Source organism: Enhydra lutris, unplaced genomic scaffold, assembly GCF_002288905.1.
Source record: "Enhydra lutris kenyoni isolate GAN:26980312 unplaced genomic scaffold, ASM228890v2 scaffoldscaffold73, whole genome shotgun sequence".
Taxonomy (NCBI): Eukaryota; Metazoa; Chordata; class Mammalia; order Carnivora; family Mustelidae; genus Enhydra; species Enhydra lutris.
Genome location: NW_019154157.1, coordinates 3,751,852 through 3,772,645, shown reverse-complemented (window position 1 = coordinate 3,772,645; position 20,794 = coordinate 3,751,852). Strand labels below are relative to the sequence as shown.

The 20,794-nt window shown below is 48.5% G+C and overlaps 1 protein-coding gene across 9 annotated transcripts in view; it reads left to right on the top strand.

Moving 5' to 3' along the window:
- The window catches only part of LOC111160043 (EMI domain containing 1), a 44,311-nt gene that overhangs the window by 11,814 nt on the left and 11,703 nt on the right, over positions 1 to 20,794 (top strand). For 3 of the 9 annotated variants that reach the window (XM_022522830.1, XM_022522831.1, XM_022522832.1), the window contains exons 4-13: positions 3,235 to 3,318; positions 4,364 to 4,425; positions 6,630 to 6,750; positions 6,973 to 7,023; positions 7,107 to 7,196; positions 7,969 to 8,115; positions 9,117 to 9,206; positions 9,351 to 9,403; positions 9,875 to 9,937; positions 10,033 to 10,077. In XM_022522830.1, coding sequence (XP_022378538.1) covers positions 3,235 to 3,318; positions 4,364 to 4,425; positions 6,630 to 6,750; positions 6,973 to 7,023; positions 7,107 to 7,196; positions 7,969 to 8,115; positions 9,117 to 9,206; positions 9,351 to 9,403; positions 9,875 to 9,937; positions 10,033 to 10,077 — 806 coding nt within the window. The remainder of the gene's footprint in view (positions 1 to 3,234; positions 3,319 to 4,363; positions 4,426 to 6,629; positions 6,751 to 6,972; positions 7,024 to 7,106; positions 7,197 to 7,968; positions 8,116 to 9,116; positions 9,207 to 9,350; positions 9,404 to 9,874; positions 9,938 to 10,032; positions 10,078 to 20,794) is intronic. The other 6 variants (XM_022522836.1, XM_022522838.1, XM_022522835.1 and 3 more) reach the window with 5 other exon arrangements.

Genomic DNA, 20,794 nt, shown 5'->3' with positions numbered 1-20,794 from the left:
TGAGGAAGGCCCTCTCCCAGCCCCTGCCCTGAGAGAAAAAGTCAGAGATGCTGCCCAGGGACACTCTTCAACTTCTCAAATCTGCATTCTCAGCTTAGCATGGGTTTGAATCCCCACAGCCCCACCTCACTGTGCAGACAGGCAGCCTCTCCACTCAGGGCCTCATGTTCTCATGAGGACCCAATGAGAAAGGGCTTCTTAGCTTAACCCTGGTTGTGGGCAGAGGGAAGGGGAGCTGCTTGTGGGGGCAGAGGGTTCAAAACTATCCCTGATGCCGCCCTTGTGCAGATCAAGACGGAGTGATGGAGCGATGAGAGCTTCAAGGGGAAGCTTTGGGAAGCTTCCTGGGGGAAGACTTTCTCGGGGAGGTGACATAGGATTGACTGCTTCGGGGAAGGGGGTAGGGAAGCAGTGTGTGTGTGTGTGTGTGTGTGTGTGTGTGTGTGTGCGCGCGCGCGCGCGTGCACACACACACAATACTGATAGAGACCTCCCTGGTGGTGGGAAGTAGCTCACAGTCAGGCTTCTAGAATGGAGCTGGAGTTTGTGATCCTAGACCCAGCCTGGAGCCCCTGAGAGGGTGACTATAGGGCTGAGGGGCAGCCCTTTAGGACAGACCACCAGGCTGGGGTGAGGGGAGCTTTTAGCCCACTAGGGTCTGCTTTAAGGGCCCTAGCCCAACACCAATGGGAAGTATGTGATATTTTTGGATAACAGGAGACCTCTCGCCAACCCTCAGCCTTTTCCCTACTGGGATTTGCTGTGCTCAAGGGCCATTTAACAACCTGGTTTTCCCTTAAAGTAGTTCTGTCCATTTATCAGAATTTGGAGGAGTTTGGGGGATCGTTTTTGTGAACCCTGAAACCAAAACCAACATATTCTGTGATTTTTTTTTTTGGACAGTTTTGTTATTTTTTTAGCCTTCCTTCCTTCCTTTTCTCTTTCCTTCCTTCCTTTTAAAATTTTAACTTGCCCTTGACTTTTAGCCAGTTACATCTATGTTGATGGTCAAACTGTATTTTCATTGGTTTTTCTAGTCTCCTCCGGGCTCCCAGAGAAATGCCTGAAAGCAAACTGGATGAAAAAGAATTTCCAACCACAAGTGCACAAATTAATGACTCAGGGAACCCCTCATGTGGTGTTAGAAGATTTATGCTCATTTTTAAGAGCGTGGTGTCTGCCGTCCACAGTATTTTGCTTTTTATTTTGTTTTGCATTCGTTTTTCAGCCAGCCTTCATGAACATGCCTTCAGTCATGCCTTCATGAACAGAAGGTTTACTGAGGCCTCTGAGGTCCTACTATGCACCGGGCACTTTTCCAGGCCTTGCACAGGGCCCCCCCTGGTGGGGCTCATGTTCTGGCAGGGGAGGGGGGCGCATGATGGGCAGCGGACTCGGGAACTGACATAGTTACAGGACGCGTTGGAGAAATGCCATGGAGAAACAGGGGAACAATAGCAAGGTAGCGGGGAGGGCGGGCTGGGCAGATGGTCTGCCCAGTTTCATCCCAGAAAAAGCCCAAACTTCCATGGGCTTGGAGAGACAGCAGCTTCTTTTGGCAGGCGTCTTGCAAAAGGAACTAAAATGGCCTTTTACATCTTCACCTGGGAGCAAAGAGGGTGAGGAGGGCTCAGGGAGCCCATTCCCCTCTGGAGCCTGCATTCCTGCCGGTGCCAGGCCTCCCTGCCTCGGTGCGGCCTGCTGACTCCAGGAGCCAGCTGGCCGAGGGAAAGGAGCTCAGGCCCTGGAGTTAGTCCAGCCGGGGTTCAAGTCCAGGCTCCAGCTTTCTTGCTTTCTCCCAGGAGAGAGATTCCCATTCACTCATCCATTTGTCTGAGCCCAGGCGACAGAGGAGCTCTGTGCCTCAGTTTCCCCATCTGTAAAGTGGAGATGGTACTAGCACCCATTTGGAGGATTGGGGGAGGATAATGAGTTAAGACATGGGACGTGTTTACTAGAATGTGCCAGGCCCGGGGTTAAGTGCTAACTGTTAAGTGTCAGCTGTTATTACCTACTCTAGGGTTGGGCTGGGATAGATACAGCACTTAGCACTGGCCTTGGCTCACAGTGGCATTCCACCCCCCTCAGCTGTCCCCAGTCCCTAACCCAGTCTTGGGGTGCCAACACACCTCTTCCTCTGTCCTGGGGGAGAGTCACTCCCTGCACTGGGGCAAGTCACAGGTCCCTAGGGAGGGCATGCTGGGGATGCAGGCCCAGTCTGAACGAAGGCCCTGTAGTGCAACGGGGTCTGGCAGCCTCCCTACTGAGGGCTAGCTAGAGGCACCCGTCTGGTTTGAGTTCCCGGCGCCTCACTCCCTGCACTAACCCACAGCCTGGCTCTAAGCCGCCAGGCCTGTGCCTTATTTGGGTCTTCTCTCCACCTCCCCACCCCTGGACAGACGGCACTTTGTGGCCTTAAAAGGCAGGCCTAGGGGGCGGGGGGGGGGCAGTTGCTACTGCTGGTTCCAGAGCCCCTCCAGCTGTGCCCTCTGCCTCTGGCTTGGCCAGCCCATCCCTCTGGCTGTGGAGAAAACCAGGCCCCCGAAGCCAGGCAGGCCAGGGCAGCTGGCTCTCCATAGGGGTGGTGGCAGGGGTAGGCTCCTGGAACACAGCCCCCCTTGCCCTCCCAGGCAGCCAGCCTCCCTCTGGTTTTCATTTAAAACCAGGGCTGGATCCACTTCTGTGACTTTTTACCAGTTGGGGCAAGGAGAGGGTGGATGGCGTTGTCCCTGCTGCCCACTGTGTGCCAGGCCCTGCGTGTGCCCAGTGGGCCTCTTGGCACACATCGCCTTCCTCGGGCCTCCCAGCAGCCTGGGAGATGTAGTGACCTGAGGACCCCATTTTATGGTTGGGAAATAGGCGGGTCCAAAGATAACAAGTCTTAAATGCAGCGAGTAGCAGGGCTGAGACTCGGCCTTGCACCTGTTAGCTCTAAGATCTTAACCCAGGCAGCTGGGGTTGGGGGCGGGGGAGGAAAGTGGGAGTGCCTCACTGTCACCCCCACCCATTGTGAGCCCCTCTCCCCAACACCATCAGGTTGGCTGTCTTGTTCCAGTTCAGCCCAGCTCACGCTGTGTGATCCCGGGAAACTGTCCCACTTCTCTGGGCCTCTGTCTCCCTCTGCACTAAGGGAAGTAGAGATCCCCGCTGGGGCAACAGCAGCAGACGGGCAGGGTGGGGTCCGAAACAAGGACGGTGCAGGGCGGCAGGTCCCTCACCCCCGTTGTCCCTTAGTTGCAGGCTCCTCTGGCTTCGTGGAGCCCAGGTGGTCGGGCAACACCATGCGACGGATGGCGCTTCGGCCCACAGCCTTCTCAGGTAGGTGCCAGGGCAGCTGCTTAGGGTCCCTCTGGCTTAAGGGAGGCCTGGTGGGGGCCCAGGCAATGTGGTGATGGTCCTAAGACCGGCTGGGTCTAGCAGTGGAGGGTCGGGGGGAGTGCCCACCCCTGTACACCCCAGGGCTCTAGAGGGAGTCTGACCTGGGCCCTGTACCCCAAGACCCATGACCCCCGGACTCTGGCAGACAGAGGCCCAAGCCCCCCGCTTCTGCTTTTTATTGAAATGATGCTTTTCTAATAAGCGTCTGCAATGAGTGAGGTACTGTGCCAGGTGCTTTCCATTGTCAGCTCATTTAAATCTTCCAGCCCCAGGAAGGCATCATTGTCCCCATGTTAAAGAGGAGGAAGCCGAGGGTCAGAGAGGAGACATGCTCTGCCCAGGACCCCACAGCCAGGAAGAGGCAGAGCTGGGACTTGACCCCAGATTTTGTACTCATTAGGGACTCCCCTATCCTTGCTCTGAGCTCAGTTTCCTCAGATGTGAACTGGGGTAACACTTGTCCCAACACCCAGGATCTTGGAGAGACGAGCCTGTAAACTAGTCTCTGTATGCGGCCGCTGGGAGGTTGCATAACGGGCCGGAAAGGCTATGGATCACTTAGGGGTATTGCTGAGGAGACCGGAGGACCTGGCCAGAGGTTGTGGAGGGAGGATCAGAGGGGTAGCACCCCTGAGGCCAGCACCATCCAGGCTGTGATGTGTCGGTCCCCAAAGCCAGCAAGCCCAGGCCAGCCCCACCCAGGGGGAAGCAGCAGGATTTCCTGTCCTGGCTTCCAGGGAAGGAGGCATCTTGGAAGCCGAGGCTGCAGGACGTGGGTCTCTGGTTCTGCTCTAGGGGCTCCAGAGCCGGAGGAAACCCTCAGGGCATGCCCCACCCTGACCAGGTTGTAGCTCCTTCCCTGCACTGCACATGGGTTGGGGTCATTAGGAGTCTGTCCCCTTTCCTCTATTCTGCGTCCCCCTGGGGGCTAAGGTGTGCTACGGGGAACCTGGGACACCTGGCCCAGCCTCGTCCCTCCCTGCAGGTTGCCTCAACTGCAGCAAAGTGTCAGAGCTGACGGAGCGGCTGAAGGCGCTGGAGGCCAAGGTGTGTGAGCAGCTGCCCCTCCCCTGGGCCCCCCAAACCTCGTCCCCACCCACCCCCCATGCCCCATCAGCTCATCATTCCCACAGGGCAGCTCTGAGCTGAGCTTCAACACCCTGGAGCAGGTGGCCTTCCCAGCAGGCGCCCGCCACCCTCTGGAACCAGCTGGCCTCCCTTACGTGCCCGTCCCCAGGAAGCCTGCTCAGAGTCCTATGCCTGGCCGGCTCCTTCCCCCACGAAGGTCCCCTGTGCTCCCCCATCCCCAGTGCAGACAGAGAATTGTACACATCGCCCAGAGCCCATGGCTACGTCCCCTCCTTGCCCTGTCACCTTTGCCTTTTACCCCCCCACACCCACACCACCATAAAACACTATCTTCCCAGTTTCTGAAGCAAAACGTCTGTTGAGCATCTCAAATGATTTCAAGATAAAAGGGTTTTAGCAATTAAAAAGTAAGACATTCCAGGGGCATCTGGGTGGCTCAGCGCGGTCAGTGGCCGACTCTTCATTTCAGTTCAGGTCACGATCTGAGGGTTGTGAGATGGGTTGTGAGTTGGTCTCCGCACCCCGTAGGGACTCTGCTTGAGATTCTCTCTCTCCCTCTGCCCCTCCCCTGCCTCCTGTGCACGCGTGCTCTCTCTAAAATAAATAAATCTTAAAAAAAAAAAAAAGTAAGACATTCTAAATTTAGAAACATGAAAAACTCAGAATGATAAAAAACCTACCAGGAAATCATCTGCAACAGTCACTTGTACCCCCAGAGAGAGCGACGGTCAACATTTAAGCATCTTCTCTTCCAGATTTTCTAAGTACACGCAGAGACGTACATACTTTGTCCGCGTATCCTTTCCTCTGTCACTCTGGGAATTTATCTTTTTTTTTTGTTTTTTTTGTTTTTTGTTTTTTGTTTTTGTTTTTGTTTTTTAAGATTTTATTTATTTATTTGACAGACAGAGATCACAAGTAGGCAGAAAGGCAGGCAGAGAGAGAGAGAGAGAGGAGGAAGCAGGCTCCCCGTGGAGTAGAGAGCCCGATGCGGGGCTCGATCCCAGGACCCCAGGATCATGACCTGAGCTGAAGGCAGAGGCTTTAACCCACTGAGCCAGCCAGGCGCCCCTCTGGGAATTTATCTTAAGGAGAGTCGATGTGAAGATGTTTACCAAAACGTTAATAATGGATAGAGAAATTTGAAATCCAGACGGCTGAAGGGATGGTTGCGGAGTTAGCATGCGTGGCTCTGCAGAAAAACAGCCATTCACAACATCTCCATTTTGTCCCATGAAAGGATGCCCCCGATGTGTGCCAGAACCCTCGCTATGAGGTTGGGGAGTTCTGGGAAGCCCACACTGCTCCCGGACTCCCGGCCAGTATGAGGGGCTCAGTCTCAGATCTGGGGCGTGGTTCTCCATTTTGGGTCTGCCCAAGAGTTTCAACTTTTCTCTGGACCCCCACCCCTGGTCAATGGGCATTCTGTCCCCCCTTTTTAAAGGTTTTATTTATTTATTTTTGAGAGAGAGAGAGAGAGAGAGAGTGTGTGTGTGTGTGTGTGTGTGTGTGTGTCTGTGTGCACGTGAGCGGGAGGAGGGGCAGAGGGGAAGGAGAGAGAATCCCAACCAGACTCTGGGCTGAGTGCAGAGCCCAAAGTGGGGCTCGATCTCACAACCCTGAGATCACCACCTGCACTGAAATCAAGAATCAGACGCGTAACTGACTGAACCACCTGGGTGCCCCTTCTGGCCCCTTTTTAATCCTCGGTCAATGGCTCAGGAGGCACCCTTGACCTTTCAGAGGCTCCCCCACACTGGGTCCTGGAGTGGTTTTGTATACACCCCGCGGCCTTTAGTTCATTTCCTACCCTCCCAAACTTCCTTCCAAATTTTGTAAAAATCCTTCAAGCTTGTGGTGCTTTAAGAGACCAAGAGAAGTTTCAAATTATCAATGCAGGTCAGCAGAGGAAAAACACACAATGACCCAGCAAACACACAGTGACCCAGAACTCCCCTGGGGTGGTGGAGACAGTGTGTAATGGCTTTCCTAAGGATGAATTGTGCAGTTTGAAAATCACAGTCACTTCTGGGCCCTGGGTCTCCAATCCAACCTGGGTTCTGCTGGCTGCGCAGGCCTCCTGTGACCAAGCCGGGGGCCCCCTCAGCTAGCCTGTCCCTCTTGAGACCCTGGACCTACCCTGTCTTCCTCTTTCTCCACAGGTGGCCGTGCTCACTGTCACTGAGCGGGCAGTGCTCCCAACCCCAGTTGCCCCTGGGGACCTCGTCCCACTCTGGGGCTCCCCAGCAGCCCAGGGCAGCCCTGGGGATGGAGGCCTCCGAGGTGAGTGTGTCATGGCGGGGGGTGCTCCCACATGGGAATGAATCAAGGGAGTGATTCCAGTCCCCACCCCAGCTTGACCCTCTTCTGGGCCTCGGTCTTCTCAGTTCTCCGGTGGGCCGGAGGGGATGGGGCCTGGCCGCCCCACCGCCCCTTCCCCACACGGTGGGAGCTGGGGGCAGGGACCCTGGATGACACTGACCCCTGCCTACCTCCTTGCCCCAGGGCTACCCGGAGCCAGAGAGAACATGAGGGCCCCACTGCTCCCTCGAGATGGTAGGTGCTGGCTGGGGTGCTGGGGCCAGGGTCAGGGCAAGAGGAAAGCCAGAGCTGCCAAGCTGATGAACTTTCTCCCCCAGATCGAGTTGGCACCCAGGGGCTTCCTGGGCCCACCGGTCCCAAGGGAGACACTGGCAGCCGAGGCCCAATGGGGATGAGAGGCCCACCAGGTGAGTGCCCACAGCACTGACCCTCCCCTCAGCTACCCAGCTCAGCCCTGTCAGTGAACCCTTTGTTGGCCAAAGGTAGCCTGGGCCCCTTCTACCCACTTGTGTCTCAACTCACCCACCTCCACTTGCGCCACGGCTCCCTGAAGCCCTCTCTTGCCTTCACTGGACCCATGCTTCCTAGGCACCTACCCTAGCAGGCTCTGAGCTGGGCACTGGGGTGGGCTCAGACCAGTTCATGCCTCCCGTAGCTCCCAGACCAGGGGGAGGGGGGCACCTAGGCAGAGGAGGAACAGCAGTGCCCCCCGCCATGGGACCAGTGTTCTTCTGGGGGACGTTGCAGGTACGGGAGGCCCAAGGAAGTAAGCGGAGACCCAGCCTGGATGGGGTAGGGGTGGGAAGGGCTTCCTGGTAGGAGTGACATCTTAGCTGAAGCCTAAAGGATGACTTGAAGGGGACACCAGGCAGAGCAAAGACTGGTAGAGCGAACAACTCATTCAAAAGCCTGGAAGGGAAAGGAGAGAACATCCTGGAAATCAACATTTCCTAAGAATCTACTAAGTACCAAGTGTACATTGTCCTAAAGCCCCTGAAGAGGGCTGTCCATCCCTCTGATAGATGGCCAAGGAGGTCAGAGCCAGGACAGTCCTGGGCCTGTGGCCTCTGAAGCCCTCTTATACTCTGCTCCCCCAGGCTGCCTTCTCCTGCCTCCTTGCAACCACCCTTGGGCTTCCCTGCCTCCTAGATACCCACCAACTCCCTGGTTCCATTGTAGGTCCTCAGGGCCCCCCAGGAAACCCTGGCCAGGCCGGAGCTATGGGCACCCCTGGAGAGAGGGGACCTCCAGGCCCACCAGGGCCTCCTGGGCCTCCTGGGCCCCCAGCCCCTGTCGGACCACCCCACACCTGGAACCCCCAGTATGGTAAGTCCTCTGGGGTCACGTCAGATAATGGTGGGGGTGGGGACAAGGCCGGCATAACCATTACCCCAATACCACTGCTATCTACCTTCTGTTTACCAGGCTTGCCTTTGGTCAGCTACGTGTTATCTAGTCTTCTGACAGATGCCATTGTCCTGCTCTGTTCTCAGATGAGGAAAACTGAGGGCAAGGGAGGGGTGATCACATAGCCAGGACATGGGGGAGGGGGGCCAGCTCAAACCCAGGCATCCTCTGGAGCCTGTGCTTGGAACCACCGGCATCAGGCCCTCCTGCCAAGCCTTGGAGCTGGCCAGGGTCCAGTCCTCAGAGTACCGAAAGCTCCAGGCCTGGCAGCAGGAAATGAGCTCTGCGCTTCCTGGTCCTGTGCTCAGAGCCCCTTCCGCCCAGGAGGGCCCTGATGTGTATCCTTCGCCTCGTCCCCAGCCTGACCTCCATGCGTGCTGCCAGTGGTCAGACCTTGGAGTGCCCCGTTCACCCCTACCTGTGCCTTTTCTTTGATGTATGGCTGGGCACCATTCATTTATTCCTCCATCCAGCCATTCATTCCATCTCACCACTCCTTCTTCTTCCCCAAGCCTCAGTTTCCTCATCTGTACAATGGAGAGAGCGACTATAGAGTTCTCCCAGAGCTCCATGACCCCCACACACAGAAGCCCAGCGCAAAGTAGGTTGTCAGTAAACAGTAGCTTTTATTAGTGTCCCCATCTGACATGTGGCAGTACGGGCTCAGCAAGCTGAATTATTGCTGGATGTCACAAGTTAGACTGTGGTAGGGTTAGTACCCAGGTCTCCCTGCCTCCTGGTCCTGTGTGACCAATACTCTCCACCCTCCCCATCCCTAGAGCAGCTGTCCAGGAGCCCCAGCCACACGGCAGGCTATCCCACAGGGCAGTCACAGTTGGCTTGGCAGAGGAGGCAGGTACAGACTGACGGTCATGCTGAAGCTCAGCCCTGCTCACTCACCATCTTTCCCTCCCCGCCAGGGGACCCCTTACTGTCCAACACCTTCACTGAGACTAGCAGCCACTGGCCCCAGGGACCATCTGGACTCCCAGGCCCCCCAGGGCCCATGGGTAAGTTGAGTCCAGGTCCAGGGTAAAGAGTGGGGCTGGAAAATGGCAGAGGGCCTAAGGCTGTGGCTCTCAGGAGGGAGTGAATGGTGGACTTCCTGGCATTGTACTCTGTTTCGATCCTGAGGACATCCTGTCTTATTCCAGGTCCCCCTGGACTTCCTGGTCCCATGGGCATCCCTGGGAGTCCTGGACACATGGTGAGTAAATCTCCGGTTGCTCCCACTAATCTGTTCCATCCATTCATCCACACACCCGCTTATGAGTCCACGTATCTGTCCATCCATCCAGGTATCCATCCATCATTCATTCATTCAAGCATTTATGGAGCACTTAATACGCAAACTACTTTCCATAAATCTTTTCATTCAGTCCACATAAGGAGAAGCAAGCATTGTCCACACATGGCGGCCAAGAAAGATAGAGGTTCTTGACCTAGGGCTGCTGCCAGCACATGGCAACTTCCAGGTCAGGGCACAAACTCTCTGACTCCAGGGCCAGAACTCTGAACCCTGAGCTGTACAAAGTCACTGCTGTGTACCAGGGAGTGTGGGAAAGAACCCAGATGCCAAGCCAAACTGAGGCGCCCTCCTCTACCCCTCTGCCCCTACAAATCCCTGCCTACCCCATCCTGCCTCAGCACAAGACTGAGGCCCTGTCTTATTGCTCAGGGACCCCCAGGCCCCATTGGACCCAAAGGAATCTCCGGCCACCCAGGAGAGAAGGGAGAGAGAGTGAGTACTGAGGCAGCCCCTGGTGGAGGATTCTGGGAAGTCCTGGGTCATACCCCCCAATAGCTGACTTCATACCTCTCCTCCCTCCCACACAGGGACTGCGTGGGGAGCCTGGCCCCCAAGGCTCCACGGGGCAGCGGGTGAGTGATGTTGCCCACCCTACAGCACCCCCTCCAGGATCCCACAGGTCCAGACCCCTGCTCTGGCTCCATGTGCCACAACCAGAGCTCCCGACCCTCCCTCCGTCCAGGACATGGTGCATCTCTCTCTTTCCTTGTCCCTTGTCTCTGGGTCCTGTTAGGATCAGGTCACATCCCTCTCCCTCACTTGGGCTCTTTGTCTCTGTATCTGTTTCTCTCTCTTTCCTCCTTGTCTCTGTCTCTCTGACCCTCTATTTTTCTCTCTTTCACTCCCATCTTTCCAACTATGATTGTAGATTTGTCTATTTCTCCCTTTAGTTTGGTCAGTTTTTGCTTAGTGTGTTTTGAAGCTTTGTTTTTAGGTGCATACATGTTCAGGATTCTAATGTCAACCTTATGAAATTAATATCTTTCTCTCTAGTGATACTCCTTGCTCTGCATTCTGCTTTGATACTAAATTAAACATACCAGCTTTCTTATACTCAGCATTTGCATTGGTATATCTTTTTCAGTCCTTTTCCTTTCAACCCTGTCTTTCTATTCAAAGTCTATCTCTGGTTAACAGCATATACTCGGGGCTTATTTTTTAAACAGTCTTGACTGTTGAGTACATTTACCTTTAATGATATGTAGAGTTATTGATACGGTTCCATTTAAGTCAACCATCCCACCATCTTGCGATTTGGCCTCTCTTGACCCCATCTTTTAATTTTTTTCCCTTTTTCCTGTCTTCTTTTAGACTGAATACTGTCTACAGCCCCATTTTATCTCTATGACTTTGTGTTATTTTTTCACAGTTGCTCTAAGAATAACGATAGGCATCCTTGACTTATCACAATTTGCTTGAATTAATATTATACCACTTCATGTATAAATAGGAATGTTTCAACTGTATAATTTGCCCCCTTCTCACCTTGCTCTATCACTGTCATTCATTTCACTTTTGCATTTGTTATAATCCCCACAATACATTGTTGTTACTGCTTTAAACAATTGACTTTGAAAGAAGTTAGGAAAATAGTCGTTCATTTCTACTGATACAGTTATCATTTCTAACGATTTCCTGTAGCTCCAGATTCCATCTGGTATTATTTGTCTTCAGCCTAAAGAACGTCCTTTAGCTCTGCCTGTATGGGTCTACTGACAACGAATCCTCCCACTTTTTTCTAAAACTGTCTTCTGAGGCTCCTGGGTGGCTCAGTGAGTTAAAGCCTCTGCCTTTGGCTCTGGTCGTGATCCCAGGGTCCTGGGATCAAGCCCCGCATCGGGCTCTCTGCTCAACGGGAGCCTGCCTCCTCCTCTCTCTCTGCCTGCCTCTCTGCCTACTTGTGATCACTATCTGTCAAATAAATAAAATCTTAAAAAAAAAAAGATATTTTCAGTTGAATATAAAATGAGAGTTTGGCAGTTTTCCTCCCTTTTAGCACTTTAAAGATATTGTTCCATGGTCTTCTGGCTGATGTAGGAAATGACAACTTCTCATGAGAAATTGGCTGTGGTTCTTGTTGCTCTCCTGTACGTACTACGTCTTTTTTCCTTTGGCTTTTAAGATTTTCTCTTTACTCTTGGTTTTCAACAGGTTGATCATGATGTAGTTGGGTATGATTTTGTGTTTACCCTTCTTTGGGTTTGCTAGGATTCCTAGATCAGCAAGGTTGCTGAGATTTTTGTTTTGGTTGGTTGTTTTTTTATCTAATTGATAAAATTATCTCTACAGCATTTTGGGGGGTTCACAGAAAAATTGAGCAGAAAGTACAGAGGATTCGCATATCCTCCCTGTCCTCACATACGCACAGCCTCTCCCACTATCAACATCTCATGTACAATGGCACATTTGGTACAATTGAATCCACAATGACACATTGTCACCCGAAGTCCATAGTTTACACAAGAGTTCCCTCTTGGTGTCGTACATTCTGTGGTATTGGTAGATGAATGTATCCACCATTGTCATGTCATACAGAGTGGTTCCGCAGACCTAAAAATCCTTGGTGTTCCTCCCAATCATCCCTCTCCCCTCACTAATATGCATTTAAGTTTCTTCCGTGTCTTTTCATGGTTCGATAACTCATTTCTTTTTGGCTGTAAATAATATTCCATCATATGTCCCACAATTCATCCATTCACCTACTCAAAGACACCTTGGTTGCTTCCAAGTTTGGGCAGTTCTGAAGAAACATCCACGTGCAGATTTTTGTATGGACATGTTTTCAGTTCATTTGGGTAAATGCCAGTGTGTGCAATTGCTGGATCTTAGAGTATATTTAGTTTCATAAGAATCGTTTCTGTAAGAAACACACTGTGTGTGTGTGTGTGTGTGTGTGTGTGTGTGTGTGTGTGTGTGTTCATATGTGGTAAGAACACTTAAGATTTACCCTCTTAACAAATTTCATTTACACAATACACTATCATCAACTACAGTCACCATACTCTATCTTAAATCTTCAGAACTTCGTCATGTTATAACTGAAAGTTGGTATTCCTTTATCAACCTTTCCCCATTCCTCATCCCCTGCCCCAGGCCCTGGCAATCTACTGTGTTTCTGTTTCTATCTGTCCAATCTTTCTCCCTTCCTTCCTTCCTTCCTTCCTTCCTTCCTTCCTTTCTTTCTTTCTTCTTTTTTTTTTTAAGATTCCACATAGAAGGGACGCCTGGGTGGCTCAGTTGGTTAGGCAGCTGCCTTCGGCTCGGGTCATGGTCCCAGCGTCCTGGGATCGAGTCCCACATCGGGCTCCTTGCTCATCAGGGAGCCTGCTTCTCCCTCTGCCTCTGCCTGCCATTCTGTCTGCCTGTGCTTGCTCTCTCTCCCTCTCTCTCTCTGACAAATAAATAAAATCTTTAAAAAAAAAAAAAAAGATTCCACATAGAAGTAATACCACACAGTATTTGTCTTTCTCTGTCTGGTTTATTTCACTTAGAATAATGCCCTCCAGGGTCATCCATGTTGTTGCAAATGGGAAAATTTCCTTCTTTTTTAAAGGATATATAATGTTCCATTATATATACACACATATATGGGGTACCTGGGTGGCTCAGTGGGTTAAAGCCTCTGCCTTCAGCTCAGGTCATAATCCCAGGGTCCTGGGATTGAGCCCTACATCAGGCTCTCTGCCCAATGGGGAGCCTGCCTCCCCCTCTCTCTCTGCCTGCCTCTCTGCCTACTTGTGATCCCTGTCTGTCAAATAAATAAATAAAATATTTAAAATACACACACACACACACACACATATATATATACATACATACATACATACATACTGTAATAAATCCCTCTTCGTCATGGTATATAATTCTTCTTATACACCTTAGATTCCATTTGCTAAATTTTGTTGAAGAATTTTGCATCTATGAGATGATATTGATCTTTCAATATCTCTTTTCCTTTCTTGTACTTTTGTCTAGTCTTGGTATTAGGGTAGCACTAGCCTCATAGAATGAGTTAGGGTGTGTTCTCCCGCTTCTATCCTCTGAAAGAAATTGTAAAGAATTGGTATAATTTCTTCATTTTTTTGTTTTACATGTGAGTGTCCAGTTGTTCCAGCATTATTTGTGAAAAAGATTATCTTTGCTTTATTGCATTGTCTTGCTTCTTTATCAAAGATCAGTTTAATTTGATTTCTATTTCTGGGCTCTCTGTTCTGTTCTGTTGACCTATTTTTCTCTTTTTTCTCTTTTAATTATCCTGGCTAGGAGATTGTCAGTTTTATTGATTTTTTTCTCAAAGAACTAGCTTTTGGTATTGTTGGTTTTCCTTATTGATTTCCTGTTTTCAATTTCATTGACTTCTGCTCTAATTTCTATTATTTCTTTTATTTTACTTACTTTGGATTTAATTTACTCTCCTTTTTTTCTACTTTTCTAAGGTCAAACTTAGATTATTGATTTTAGATCTTTCTTCTTTCCTAACATACGCATTCAGTGCAATAAATTTCCATCGACGCATTGCTTTTGATAATTTCCACAAATTTTGATAAGTTGCCATTTTATTTTTATGTCGTTCAAAATATTTAAAAATGTCTCCTGAGACTTCTTATTTGACCCATGTGTTACTTAGAAGTCTATTGTTTAATTTCCAAGTATTTGGGGGAGTTTCCAGTTACCTTTCTGTTATTAATTTCTAGTTTAATTCCATTATGGTCTAAGAACATGCATGGTATGATTTTTAGTTCTTTGAAATTCATTGAGATATATTTTATGGCCCAGAATGTTCCATGTAAGCTTGAGAAGAATGTGTAATCTGTTGTTGGATGAAATGGTCTATAGACATCAATTGTATCCAGTTGATTGATGGTGTTGCTGATTTCAACTATGTTCTTTCTCATTTTCTGCCTAACTGTATGTGTCCATTTCTGGCAGAGGATGTCAGAGTTTCCAACTGTAACAGCGGATTCCTGTATTTCTCCTTGCAGTTCTATCAGTTAGGGGCTTGTATATTTCGAGGCCCTGTTGTTAGACATATACACATTAAGGATTGTTGTGCCTTCATGGAGTACTGATCCTTCCATCATTTTGTATTGCCCCCCCTTTATCCATGATAATTTTACTTTCTCCGAAGTCTGCTCTGTCTGCTCTGGTTAGTGCTAGTATGGTATATCTTTTTCCATCCCTTGGCTTTATATGTGTCTTTTTTTTTTTTTAAGATTTTATTTATTTGACACAGAGAGAGAAAGAGAGATCACAAGCAGGCAGAGAGGCAGGCGGAGAGAGGGGGAAGCAGGCTCCCCGCCGAGCAGGGAGCCCAATGCGGGGCTCAATCCCAGGACCCTGAGACCATGACCTGAGCCAAAGGCAGAGGCTTAACCCACTGAGCCACCCAGGTGCCCTGTGTCTTTATATTTAAAGTGGGCTTCTTTTAGACAACATACAGTTGGGTCTTGGTTTTTTACCCACTCTGACAATCCTTGACTTTTAATTGGTGTATTTAAACCATTGACATTTAGGGGCACCTGGCTGGCTTATTCGGTGGAGCGTGCAACTCTTGATCTCAGGGTTGTGAGTTCGAGCCCCATGTTGGCTGTAGAGACTATTGAAAAATAAGTTTTTTTTTTTTAATTTAAAAATAAAGAAATTATTGAAATTTAAAGGGGTTATTAAATTAATATTTACCCTATTTTTTACTGTCTTCTATTTGTTGCCCTTAATCTTTGTTCCTATTTTTCTTCTACAGTTTTTCAGCCTTTTGCAGTTTTAATTCATTTGATATAATTCCACTTTCTCTCCTTTCTTAGCATTATCAATTGTACTTCCTTTTTCACTTTTTTTTTTTTTTAGATTTTATTTATTAAAAAGAGAGAGTGAGAGCATGAGAGGGGAGGATGTCAGAGGGAGAAGCGGACTCCCCATGGAGCTGGGGGGGCCAATGCAGGACTTGATCCCGGGACTCTGGGATCATGACCTGAGCCAAAGGCAGTGAGTGGCTTAACCAACTGAGCCACCCTGGTGCCCTCACTTTTTTTTTTTTTTTAAGATTTTTTTTTTATTTGAGAGAGAAAGTAGAGAGAGCATGAGCAGGGGAAGGGGCAGAGAAGCAGGCTCCCGGCTGAGCAAGGAGCCCGACATGGGACTTGATCCCAGGACTTTGGGATCATGACCTGAGCCAAAGGCAGACGCTTGACCGACTGACCCACCCAGGCATCTCCCTTTTTCAGTTTTTGTAGTGGTTTCCCCAAAGTCTGCAATATACATTTACAACTAACCCACCTCTACTTGCAAATACCTTATGATAAAATATTCTCCATTTTTCCCTCCTTTTCCTTATATCATTGCTGTCATTCATTTCACTCATATATAGTTACATGTAAGTATATCTATATATACACATACACACATATGCGTAAGCATACATAATTAAATACATAGTTGGTATTATCATTTTGAGCAAAGTATTTTCTGTCAGATCAGTTAAGAATACGAGAAACAAATGTTGCATTTTGCCTTCATTTATTACTTCTCTGATGCTCTTTCTTTCATTATGTAGATCCCGAGTTCTGACTTATGGCTTCCTTCTCTTTGAAGAATTCCTTTTAACATCTTTGCAAGGCAGATCTACTGGCAACAAATTCTGTCAGTTTTTGTTTTTCTGAGCAAGTCTTTCTTTCTCCTTCACTTTTGAAGGATGATTTTACAGGGTACACAATTCTAGGTCAATGGTTTTAGTCTCTCAACACTTTAAAAATATTTCACTCTGCTCTCTTCTTGTTGGAATGGTTTCTGAGGAGAAGTTGGATGGAAGTCTTATCTTTGCTCTTCTAAAGAAGTTGACTTTTCATCTGGCTTCTTTCAAGACACTTTTTTTTTTTTTTTTTTAAGTAATCTCTACATCCAACATGGGCTCAAACTCACAACCCTGAGATCAAGAGTCATATGCTCTACTGACTGAGCCAACAAGGCGCCCCTTTCAAGACGCTTTTTTATCTTTGATTTTCTGAAGTTTATTTTTTTTAAGATTTTATTTATTTATTTGACAGAGATCACAAGTAGGCAGAGAGGCAGGCAGAGAGAGATGGGTGGGGGAGCAGGCTCCCTGCTGAACAGAGAGTCCGATAAGGGGCTCGATCCCAGGACCCTAGGATCATGACCTGAGCCGAAGGCAGAGGCTTTAACCCACTGAGCCACCCAGGTACCCCTGATTTTCTGAAGTTTAAATATGATCTGCCCAGGGTGTAGTATTTTGGGGGACATTTATCCTGCTTGGCGTTCTCTGAACTTCCTGGGTCTGTGGCTTGGTGTCTGACAATTTGGGAAAATCCTGTCATTATTCCTTCGAATATTGCTTCTGGTCCTTTCTTTTTCTTCTCCTTCTGGTCTTCCCATTACATGTGTTGTACTTTTTGTACTTGTCCCATCATTTTTGGATATTCTGTTCTGCTTTTTCAGTCTTTTTTTCTCATTGCTTTCCAGTTTTGAAAGTTTCTAATTATCATATTCTCAAGTTCACAGATTCCTTCCTCTGCCACACCCAGTCAAATGAGCCCTTCAAAGGCATTCCTCATTTCTGTTTCGAATGTTTGATCTCCAGCATTTTTTTCAAATATACACGCAAAGAATTTTTAACCTGAAAAATCTAAATGATATCAAATCATATATTCATGTGCCCAATACCAAGCTTAAGAAATACAACCTTATCAGTGCCTTTGAAGTCCCCCATGTGCCCCTCCTGTCTCACTTTCTCCTTGAAAGGTATATCTAAGGGAATATGAAATCTTGGCAGGAAACTGAAGGACTTGTGACTACAGGTAACGTTTTCAGTATTTTTTCCTGCTCTAGGTAGAACGTCAGGAAGGGGACAGTCTGGGAGATAAATGGCTGATGTTCTGTTGAATTTGTATTTCTGGACCGTGGTTCCCGATACTAGAAAGCAGGGCCTCTGCTAGAACTGAAGTGTTTCTTCAGAAGCCTGGGAAGAATGGGATGACCCTTAGCTAATGGACTCTATGAAGAGCACCTCCAACAAAAATCTAGCAGTTTCTTTTTGATTCTTAGAATTTCCATCTCTCTGCTCAGATTATCCATTTGTCCTTGCATGTTATCAATTTCTTCCATTAAAGCCTTTAGCATATTAATCATAGTTGTATTTTTTAAAAGATTATTTATTTAGTTGAGAGAGAGAGAGAGAGGAAAGAGCACAAGCAGTGGGGAGGAGCAGAGGGAGAGGAAGAAGCAGACTCCCCACTGAGCAGGGAGCCTGATGTGGGGCTCAATTGTAGGACTATATCCCAGGACCCCAAGATCATGACCTGAGCCGAAGGCAGACGCTTAACTAACTGAGCCATCCAGGTGCCCCATAGAGTTGTTTTTTTAAATTCCTGGTCTGATCATTCCAACATCTCTGCTATGTCTGACTCTGGTCCTATTATTTGCTCAGTCTCTAAAACTGTGTCTTTTGCCTGCTAGTATGCCTTGTCATTTTTAAAAATTTTTAATTTACTTTCAATTTAATTAACATATAGAGGATTCGTTTCAGAGGTAGAAGACAATGATTCATCAGTTGCATACAACACCCCACGCTCATTCTGTCACGTGCCCTCCTTAATGCCCATCCCCCAGTTATCCCATTTCCCCCCTAACCATCTCCCCTCCAGCAACCCTCACGTGGTTTCCTATAGTTAAGAGTCTCTTGGGCGCCTGGGTGGCTCCGTCGGTTAAGCGACTGCCTTCAGCTCAGGTCATGATCCCGGAGTCCTGGCATCGAGTCCCGTATCCGGCTCCCAACTCCATGGGGAGTCTGCTTCTCCCTCTAACCTTCTCACTCATGCTCTCTCTCACTGTCTCTCTCTCAAATAAATTAAAAAAAAAAAAAAAGTCTCTTATGGTTTGGCCTCCTTCTCTGTTTATATTTTCTATTTCCCTCCCTTCTCCTATGTTCATCTGTTTTGTTTCTTAAATTCCACATACAAGTTCAAAATAGGTGGAAGACCTAAATGTGAGACAGGAATCCATCAGAATCTTAGAGGGGAACACAGGCAGCAACCTCTGTGACCTCAGCTGCAGCGACTTCTTGCCAGACACGTCTTCAAAGGCAAAGAAAACAAAAACAAAAATAAACTATTGAGACTTCATCAAGATAAAAAGATTTTGCACAGGGACACCTGGGTGGCTCAGTCAGTTAAGCATCTGCCTTCGGCTCAGGTCATGATCTCAGGGTCCTGGGATCAAGCCCTGAGTCAGGCTCCCTGCTCAGTAGAAAGTCTGCTTCTCCCTTTGCCCCTCCCTCCTCTCACCCCCGCACCTCCCACCACCACCCGCTTGAGCTCGCTTGTGCTCGCTCTCTCTCCCAAATAAATAAAAAATCTTGAAATGCCATTTTCAAAAAAAAAAAAAGTGTTAAAAAAAATTAAAAAAGCTTTTGCACAGTAAAGGAAACTATCAACAAAACCCAAAGGCAGCGTACAGAATACCTTGTTATTTTTTGTTGGAAGGTAAACATGATGTACTTGGTGAAAGGAACGGCAGTAGAGAGACTTTAGTGATGTAGTGGTTAGGTGTGCAGGGGGTGGAAGCATCCTGGAGTCCTGTTGTTAGGTCTCAGTCTTTCCCTAAGCCTATGCCCCTGGACTGTGAACTTCAGCAGCACTGCTTAGTTTTGTTTTGGTTTTGTTTTGTTTTGTTTTTTAGTGTTTTTTGTTTTGTTCCCACCCCCCAGCCCCTCACACCCCGTTAGGTGGGACAAGATGGTTAAATGGGAGCTGAGCTGGGCTATTTCTGTTCCCACACATGGAAGGCTAAAGCTAGCTATACTTGGGTATTTCCCTCCCCCAGGTCAATGAGGCTCTGATAAGACCCCAACAGTTGGGGCACCTGGGTGGCTCAGTGGGTTGGGCCTCTGCCTTCGGCTCAGGTTATGGTCCCGGGGTCCTGGGATCAAGCCCCACATCGGGCTCTCTGCTCAGCAGGGAGCCTGCTTCCCCCTCTCTCTCTGCCTGCTGCTCTGCCTACTTATGATCTCTGTCTGTCAAATAAATAAATAAAATCTTTAAAAAAAAAAAAAAGACCCCAACAGGTTAGGCTCCCGTAAAAAAAAGTTTCTCCTGAGAGCAGGCCCTGCTGAGAACGATAGAATGCTCTGGAGTGTTTCAAAATGGTTCCTTTCACCCTCCTCCTGCTGAAAGCGCCAGGAGATTTTTCTACAACAGGGCTCCTGTGTAAAACTCACACAGATGTGGGGATTCCCCCCAAAACCAGGTCCCCCTGGAATGTTGAACTCTCAGAGTTGGCCACACCGAGAGTTGGCCTCCAGCAACTTGTCAGTTGTGTTTACGTTTTTCTACCCGGCACTGGTTCCCAGGGAGGCTTCTGCTCAGTAAATCACAATCCGCCCCTTTCTCCAGTTTCGGGGGTGGGGGCAGTGGTTTGTCCTGGGACCTCACTGCTTTGATGGCTCTAAGAAGAGTTGTTGATTTTCCATTTGTTCAGCATTTTCCTTGTTATTAGGACAGAATGGCAACTTCTGAGCTCCTCATGCACCATGCCAGAAATAAAAAGTCTGGTTTGTTTCGTTTTTACATCAGATTTAGAGACGAAATTGGTTAATATTTCCTCAACTTATTTTTTCTGTTCCTATGCTACCTTCTCTCCTTCCGGGACTTCAGTTCTACCTAACACCCTCTCTTGAGTTACCGAGGCTCTGTTAATTTTTTTTTTAAGTATTTTTTATTCAAATAATCACTCATGACCCCCAAAATCCAGAGTCCTGTGCTCCTCCACCTGAGCCAGCCAGGTGCCCCAGGCTCCCATTACTTTTTCTTTTTTTAAAAAATATTTTATTTATTTATTTGGCAGAGAGAGAGAAAGAGAGATCACAAGTAGGCAGAGAGAGAGGGGGAAGCAGGCTCCCCGCCGAGCAGAGAGCCCGACGCGGGACTCAGTCCCAGGACCCTGAGATCATGACCTGAGCTGAAGGCAGAGGCTTAACCCGCTGAGCCACCCAGGCGCCCCCCATAATTTTTTCTTAAAATCATTTTTCCCCTTCGTGCTTCAGTTCGAGTTGTTGCATTGACCTATCTTCAAGTTAACCGCTTCTTTATTCTCTCCTGGCCAATTTTCTGCTAATCCCCGCTAACGAAGTCTTTATTTCAAGTACGATCCTTTTCATTGCAGGATTTCCATCTGATGCTCTTCTAAAATTTCCGCAGATCTGAAAAGCCCCATCTCATCACCCATTATGTCAATTCCACTACATCCGCTAACACATTTATCACAGATATTTTATTTATTTTT